Source organism: Ornithodoros turicata, chromosome 7 (genome assembly GCF_037126465.1).
Source record: "Ornithodoros turicata isolate Travis chromosome 7, ASM3712646v1, whole genome shotgun sequence".
NCBI classification, from domain to species: Eukaryota; Metazoa; Arthropoda; class Arachnida; order Ixodida; family Argasidae; genus Ornithodoros; species Ornithodoros turicata.
The window spans coordinates 2464069-2472720 of record NC_088207.1 but is presented as its reverse complement, the minus strand read 5'-3'; the positions used below and the strand labels follow the sequence as shown (position 1 = coordinate 2472720).

General features: G+C 46.2%; 1 protein-coding gene across 1 annotated transcript; it reads right to left on the bottom strand.

The window, feature by feature from the left end:
- Positions 1-3349: 3349 nt before the first annotated feature.
- LOC135399838 (uncharacterized) lies at positions 3350-7607 on the bottom strand. Its single transcript, XM_064631576.1, has 11 exons — positions 7396-7607; positions 7284-7324; positions 4839-5025; positions 4625-4780; positions 4188-4289; positions 4055-4135; positions 3961-3984; positions 3846-3896; positions 3630-3680; positions 3505-3561; positions 3350-3411 (listed from the first exon to the last, which is right to left on the bottom strand). Exons 2-11 carry the CDS (start codon positions 7296-7298, stop codon positions 3350-3352), a joined length of 786 nt encoding a protein of 261 aa, XP_064487646.1. The 5' UTR covers positions 7299-7324; positions 7396-7607.
- Positions 7608-8652: the final 1045 nt, after the last annotated feature.

Below are 8652 nucleotides of genomic sequence, written 5' to 3'. Positions count from 1 at the left end.
CGCAACGGTTGGGATACTGACAAGACTGGTTTCGTTTTTTTTTTCTACAATATTATTATCCTGGGGGGAGGAAATGTGGTGTCGCCACATGTTTGTCATGTTAATCCTCATCGTCATTAGTATCCAACCACCTGTATATATGCATCGACATCATTGTAATAAAGGCTGTTCATCTTCTACACTACAGTATGGTATGCACGGCATTCTGTCAGGATATGTGCAAATGTCTCCGGATGATTACAGTGTCCGCAACTGGAGTCCTCCCTGGAGCCGATCTTGCACAGTTGCGAGTTCGTGAACGCAGATCCTGTGCGTAATCGATGGAGCATTGTCTGCATACCACGGGGAAGATCTTTCGTGGGAAGAGAGGGTCGGTGATTCTGCATGATGTCCTGTATGCAAGGATGATGCATCTCAACTAGCTGTTTGACGACCATGAGCCTGTCAGTGTCGGCCGGGACTGCTAAGGATGGGCTGCAGCTGTTGTGTGCTGAGGAAGCTAGCTGGTCCGCTCGTTCGTTGCCTCTGATGCCGACATGAGATGGGATCCATTGGAGCGTGAGCTCACCTCCGGTTAGCCTATGCTGGGCACACGATCTCCTTATACATCGGGCCAGAATGCTACCACACATGGGGTTTATCACGTTGTTGAGGGCACTTCTGGAGTCCGTAAGCAAGAGGGCCTTAGGTATTCCGGTGACTTGAACCGCAGCAGCTGCGTGTAGCAAGGCCAGGAGTTCGGCCGTCGTAGATGAGATTGGGTAACGAACTGATTTCCCTTGCCAGGCCTTGTTTATTGACGGGATGTAGTACGCGCTGGTAGCACTTTTGGAACGGTGGTCAATGGAGCCATCCGTGAACACCAGGGTATGTGTGTGATAAATGTCGCTTATCAGGTTCTCAGCCGCCATCCTGGCCACTAGGGGACTGGACTCGCTCTTCCTCCGTAGACCCGGGATGTGAAGCGTTGTTGCGGGCACGAACTCCCGCCACGGCGGCGTAGGTGGACAAGCTGGGAGCCGAGGAAGAGCCCCCCTATTGGCTAGAGACCTGGTGGCACTAGCCAGGCGGCCTAGGGATGTGTGTGTCCTTTGTTCGAGGTCGGTGAAGAGGGAATGCTTGTTGATAGATGTTGATGCATCATCCAGAAACTGGAGTCCTTTGAGCTCAGAGTGGACACTAACAGGCTTTTCCTTAGCCTGAAATAATGAACTTCACCACATAGCACGCACGTAGCCAACCACCATCCCCAGTGACATCGTTCTTTCCTCTGATTTGCAGAAAAAGGGGGCGTACGCTATTTTTACTTCCCAGTAAACCATAGACGTCCCAGGGACGTCCATGGAATATTGAAAAATGGATATTCGGATATCCATGGGATCTACCCAGAAAGCCTGGGGATTACCATGGGAAATCCATGGGACTATGCTTTTACCCCAAAACGGATGTCCCAGGAACATCCATGGAACGTCAATCACAGGATTTGAGACATAAATAGGACTTTGCTAAATCATGCATTTTTCTTTAAAATTACATAATTTTCTTACTTCAATAAATGGCACAACGGATTTTAAGCCTCAGACATTGTTTATTTCGTGTACACACCTCATAATATCAGAATATATATATATAATGCATATGGAAATATGATGTGCAACCTGCTGGCTGGCGGATGCTTCATTTGAAGGAATGAGTACACTGAAAAAGAAAAGCCTGCATTAGTGTCCACGTGGCAAACCTGCAGAATTCCAGGCATGCCACTGTGTACGTGCCTCGGTAATTATATCGCTTTGCTATTGCACCAAAATCGTCTGCTCAATGTACACAATATTATGTATTGGTGTTACTGGGGATCAATTTCACGAACAACGTTCTTTCAGTAAAACTCTCTAACTTAACACTTTCTAACTTAAATTTAACTTCACTCAGCACGTACCAATGCACGCAGCTGTACCATGACTTGCTACGTGATTGCTAAGTACCGTTTCAGATGAGAGCGGAGGGACGTACTGAGCATGAGATAATATAAGCATAACTGTAGCACAGTGTTAACTGGCATGAATGAAACGAGGAAGCAGAAAATGCAGTAAAAGCTTACGTTTAAAGCACTGTGTCGCGTGCTGTGTGTGGCACGGTGAAGGTTCAATCCGCAACCCGCTTGAGTCTGTCGGCTGAGTGACGAAGCCAGTCCTTTGTAGCCTTTTCTAGGTCGTAGTTCGTGCACTTTGACAGCTGTTTTTGCGCGTGAACAGCACCTGAAAACGTTAACACATTTTTAGCTATCAGCACACTCTTGCATGTAACATGACACACTTACGCATCATAATGTTAGGTAGACGAAGGTCGCGGAACACATTCTTCCCCTTACGTCCTTCCCAGCTGTATTTTTCCGCGACCTGGTCGGTCATGACGTATTCCAGGATCCGCTTAACGGCGGCCTTAGGTGTAGCTCCACCTAGGAGTGTCAGCTCTTGCACCTGGATTATTCAAGAGCGTTGTATTTACCATTGTGAAGTGTCGAGTGCAGGCATAATTGAAATGGTGACCAAAATTTACAAATTGTTTCTCCAGGGCGGGGGTTAATGTGCTCTCAAACTGCTCGAAGTCTTCAATACGACTGAATGGTTGTGCGACAAGCTGCTGAACATCACCGACAGGGTCCCTTGAAGGCGGCGTCAGTTGTGATAGCAAATCACTTTGTTGTTGTACGGCCAGACGTATAACATTTAGGCTTCGTAAGACCTGGAGTTGCAATTCTGAAAACAAAAGATTATGTGAAATGCACAAGAGAAACTTCAGCGCCGTAATTTTCGTGATCTTTCACATTAACCACATACCGTGTTCTGGCATAGCGTGACCAGGAGCTGCATGAGCGCGCCTCAGTGATGCACCTGTGAAATTTCATGTGTATCAGGAATAGTACCGAACGCAGAGCAAAAGCTAGAGTAACTTCCATTGGGTGAGACATAACAGACTGCAAGATGCATGACAAGAGATGCTCAAATATTCTCGCATGAGGAGCCAGTCCATAGCTATGTTTATTGTTGCACAATGAAAATTCACATGTACCTGCTTCGAAGCCTCTCTCGGAAGCAAGTGGTGCTGGACCTGGTATCTTAGCAATTGCATAATTTTTGTAGCTACTCATAGCTGCCCAGGTCCCATAACACATACACATTCCCAAGACGAGAAAATTCATGCACAGGGTCAGTGTCAAAAGCTCTATTATGGCAAGGAAATGGTGTATATAACTCTAGTAGCAATTTGCAGTATGTTGCTTGTTTGTTTATTTGTTTTCATGAAATCCAGTTTTTTTTTTAAACATTGCTTATCATGCTACTCAGTTGCTCTAGCTACCTTTGTTGAGTTCAGCCGCACGCATCAAGCTGCGTGATGGAGCCAGGGGGCTACCTACAATAAACCGTCCGTACTAGTCAATGCAAAGTGCCCTTTCATAAATCCTACTGTGCAGTTTGTACACTACTCTCCTACTCTCTCACATACATTGCCTATCTTCGCGTAGTGAATCACGTGTACTGAAGGGGCGACACTGTTGGTGCTCTGGAGAAATGAAATGGGTCACAATATGACGATATAAAACAGTATGTACTATAAGCAAAGCGATATACCTCCAGGCAAAGGCACTGTGTCGCTGCAGCATGAGGACGACCTGGATTGACCTTCGGATAAAACAAGGATGACCATTATACTAAGACAAGGCCCCATGTACTGCAAATGTAGCACTAGTGTAAAGGTATTAGTATGGTAGGTAGTGTAGGTGTTTGTTTCTGAACATTACTGTAACTTGTCAATAGCTGCATGGTGTTGCATAGCGTTCATCTTACTTGCAGAAACAGGTGCGGAGTTGACAGCAGTGGCAGAATACTGTGACCAACCTTTACAGAAACAATACAATGTATATTGCAGTTGAATCATTACCTCATAACTTTGCAAACTTACTGCTGGAGGGAGGGGGGGAAGGTTCTGTAAAATGCGAATTAATTGTAGCACACAAAATAAATCCAGACCACATGAACAGAAATGGGAAACGTGCCTGAAGCCACATCTACAATCCGGATATCCCTAGTACGATGGTTGAGTGACACAGGCGGTGGGATGTTGCTACTCTCGTCGCCTATTGGAAGAGTGCATTACAATGTGTGAAAGCCCTTCAGTATGTTGCATACCGCAGTTGCTGGTAGCATGCGTAGTCAAAGGTTCACCCCCTTCAAGCTGCTGTCTGTCTGTGTCTCCGGAGACACCGGCACTTGTCCCTCGACCTGTCCTGCCTAACATAAGCAATGGGTTGTCACCAAGGTATTACTAAGCTAGGTTGGACATCACCACACAGAAAATGACCATCAAGCTTGAAGGACACAGGAGAGGAACGATGCACACCTCAGGCTCACATGTTGTGCAGCCTGTTCTGTGTGCCATCAAGCTTTGTTATTTTCTCCGCAGTGAATGTGCATCAGCTAGCTAGCGTTCATTTACTATACTTCCGATAGGGAAACGTAAACAGGGAATCATGTCTGTTGCTAAACGGCGTAACAAATAAACATTAAAAATTAAGTTGTTGTTGTTCAGTAGAAACACAATTTTGGCAAGCAAATCCTATACGTACTTTGTGATTGAAAGGTGCAAGGCACAGGGGGGAAATCATCGTCACTGTCAATAACTTTGGGACGCCTCACACGTTTCGCAGGCAACTCATCTGCATCATTTAAGTCAGAGTTGTCCACTGCGCGGGGCAGCATCTTCCTGGCTGCATTCCAGCCCACTGGAATAGTAAAAATAAAGAGCACTAAAAGAGAAGCAGCACAATGCACCTGGCTTACCAAACACGCCCTTCACACTAACAGGTATCTCGGTACAGTTGTCCCCAGGTGGCACTCCCTTTTTGATCATTTTCTCGACGGTTCGCGTTGGGAGTGACGGCCATGTACACATGTCGCCACAGAGCCACGCACAAGGCACAATGTCCACCTCTCCACGGTCCAGAAAGTGTACGATCGCGTACAAAGTCTATGTATGAAAACGTAAAACAGCATTAGTGAAAAATAAAACAGAAATCTGAAACGCAACTAGCACACAGCATGCAGCACACAGTGCATTCACTAAAGCAAGTGTATCAGAGGCATGACGACGAACTGTTCTTTGTAAGGCAAAGCAACAAGCTTTATCACATTTTCCATTGGCCACATGTTTAACTTCCTGTCTTCTGAAACAACATGTATGCCTGCCAGCGAGGAGCGGAACGGTTTTTGGTAGAGATCAGCAGTAGATATTAGCTCACGCCCAACAATGCAGGGCTGCCTGGACGAGCGCATCGTTGCAAAGTTTTCTATCGCTATCATGTGCCCGTTAACCAGACAGTACCTGTCTGATCCCTTCGTAGTCAGTACGAATTCTCCAGTTAAATAGCTGCGGTACTGTGGTGAACAGCACATCGGCGTGACAGGGCCATCACTGTGGGAATTCCCAAAGCCAAGTATCCTCCTGTCCTTTCCTTTATTTGCAGCAGCATGTTGTTTTCATGAAGGCGATTATACAGCTGGGCTAGTGTTGTCCCCGGTTTCCTAAGCTGTCGCTTCAGTATCTGCATGTTATTTTCGTATGGAAATGCACTAAACGTGTCAACAGGACCATGCACTTTGACGTCATCAGCAAGATGTAGCAGGCCATGTACGTTGTAGGACACGAAATGCTCTTCGTACAGCTCTGCAAACATATCCACAAAATGAGACAGCAACGATGTGGCGTAGTCATTCTGGACGTGACACAGGTCGCACCGGGCTAAGATTGTGAGAGCACAATGTAGGGTGAGGAAATTCTTGTAAAGGGGCTTCGGCAGCACACTGTCCAATATGACAGGCCCAGTATAGAATAAAAAGAGTCGAAATTCGGTGGCCTTCCACCTGTCGACCTCCTCGATGCCCCTTGGCTTGCGTGAAAACTCCTTTGGAATATGCTGCTGAAGTGACAAGCTTTTCTCAGTGAACGTATTCCTCTGTGCAGGGCTTAGCCTTACAGACAATGGACCAGAGCACCACAAGACAATTAGCTTCTTGACAACGCCTAGGCAGACAAGATGCATATAATCCAGTGGTGCTGTCTGCAGTATGTCAATGGGCAATTCTGTTAATACTGAGGTATCTCGATGGTGGTCCGTATCCTCCTGATCACGGAAGGACTTGCCTGTTCTTTTGGTATAAGTGGTTGTGGAGTAGTGCAGTCTGTTTTCACTGTAGTTGCCCTCATCTACACATTTTGGACACCCTGAAAAGCCTGTGTGCCCTTTCGTGCAATACACAAAGGAACGGGCTGGTGCATCACACACCATTGACCGAAAGGACACGCTTACATTTGAGTCACGAGCTGTGATTCCTTCCTCGAGAATAACAGCCACATCATCTACAAACTTTCTGACGAAATTGTTTGACGAGCGTGGTTTTGCAGGGCCAGCGTATGCTCCCACAATGAAAGGAGGTGTGCTCTCGAACTCATGAACACGGCACTGTATAGGCCAAAGCTCTTGTCTTGAACTTTTTGATAGTGGAAGTCCGTCAATGTTGAAGGATAGTGAAACTCGTGAAGGGATTTCATCGGCACATTCGATAATTTCCTTCAAGAAGGTAGACAAACCAAAATGACAGTACTGTCCAGGTGGCATTGTGGAAATATGTGCAGAGCTTTGTCGTGGCGTCTCCAAAAGTGTACGACCATCCTTTGGTAGATCCTGATAGCACACGTGGTTTCTGAGCGTCTTTAGCAGGTCAGTTAAAGCAGTGTGCGTGATGTTATGATGAATTGCCCAGGTTTGTAAGCCCGCGCGTAAATTGGTCGTGTTTAGGTCGTTGCTGTCACTTGCGTCGCTACACTCGTTTGATGTGCTGTCACCACAGTCGTCACCCATTTCGGCACCCATGTCACCTGAAGGGTCAGACACCGCGACTGATATGTCTGGTTCATCATGGTCTGAGATTGTGTTTGGAGAATTTTGTGTTGTGCAATCGCGACCACTAATATGTTCAACTTCGTCAGATGAAACGCATGAGCTGACTGCAGAAGACGTTGGCGTTTCTGTCTTTTGAGCTGCTTCGCTGAAGGTCGCAATTGTGAAACGCGCATAGTTTTTAGCTTTTTTCTGCATATACTTTTCCTTATGCTTCGGCATGGTGAATATAGGAAGGGCGAAACCTCAACATCAAAGTCACAGCATGCGCGTAACACTTAGATGCTGCTCATTTTGAAACGCGACACAAGATATGATGAATATTTACGTTTGCCGGCTTCATGATTCACGATGAGTGTTTTACCGGTGCTGCAAAAGAAACTACGATGTGTCTTCATACTGACACACAGAAAATCAGTCACCTTTTTAGTGGTACTTACGTTTTACGTTTCAAACCGAGACGCCGGCAGCTCGGTATCGCAAGTTGCAGGAATACAGACTTGCTTTGGATACGATTGGGGATTCCTGCAGCGGAAAGCAGCGATCGCGACGCCGCCACGGCGATGAGTGTGAACAACATTAAAATTCTTCGCCGCTATCAAACCACGAACGCAAATGTATTAGTACGAGTGTACTAAAAAACGAGTGCTGTTTTCGAGCTGCATTAAAACAAACTGTCCGTGGTGATCATCAGGATTATTGGCGTCATCTATGATGGCTGCCCGCGGCCAGTTGCCAGTACTACAGTTGTTGTTCGCGGCGTGTTACCCAAACTTCAACATGAACAGGATTTCTTACCCATCCAGTCCTGCTCGGGACATTTATGCAATACCACACGAACGTGATGCGTGCTGTACCGCTACAAAGATCAAACCGCGCGTTGAAGTTTTGTGTGAGCGTGAAGAACCCTAGGTTTAACGTGTGCGCGAGAGTGCACTAGGTTATTGAACCAGTGCGAGATATGGTTGACCGTCTCATGCCTGGATTTTTGTGTTGGAATAATAAAACAACGACAGAATTAGGCAAACGTTCTTGAGAGGTGTGGCTTTGAATTGATAACGAAGTTCGTGCTCGCGCATTTGAAACGTGCACGGATATAAGCACAAACGAAAATATATTTAAGACCCCTTCCATCCTTTTTCTTTGTTCTAATAAATATATCTCCCCCGCACAGTTATGACTTCTTATATTGCTCTGCCAAAAAAGGGAACAAAAGCACACCAACTTTTCCACATTAGAGAAATATATGCGGTGCTAGGAAAGTATCAAACGAATATCCACGGCACGTCCAGCTTCGGACATAGACTGGACATTCCCCTACGCGAATGTCGCTTTGTGATATCCGTAGGACGTCACCGGGATATTCGGATATTTGCGACGTTCGGGACTTAGTACGGATGTCCCCTGGACATTCGTGGTTTGCTGGGTTACTTGATGACAATACGCCACTTTTGCGTAAACAAAAGATGGCGTACGCCTTTCGTTTTTCATGAAATCAACAGAAACGACGTCGCCATACACGATGGTGGTGGTGGTGATGGTGGTAGTGACCTTTATTAGGAAAATAAGTCCACAGCACTCTACCTGTTCAGAATAATGGCGGCAGTTACATTTCGAAGGGAGGGGGTAGGGGACGAAGAGATTAGTCTAACAGTTAAGAAAAGGAAAGAGGAAGGAGAGGGGATAGAAGGAAGATT

Bases quoted from the DNA above. Each gene is read 5' to 3' on its own strand.
- LOC135399838 (XM_064631576.1), bottom strand. The intron at 4,136-4,187 runs GTATGCAACATA...CTCTTCCAATAG, and splicing joins GCATGCTACCAGCAACTGCG to GCGACGAGAGTAGCAACATC. The intron at 3,412-3,504 runs GTATGTGAGAGA...GGTTTATTGTAG, and splicing joins ACTACGCGAAGATAGGCAAT to GTAGCCCCCTGGCTCCATCA.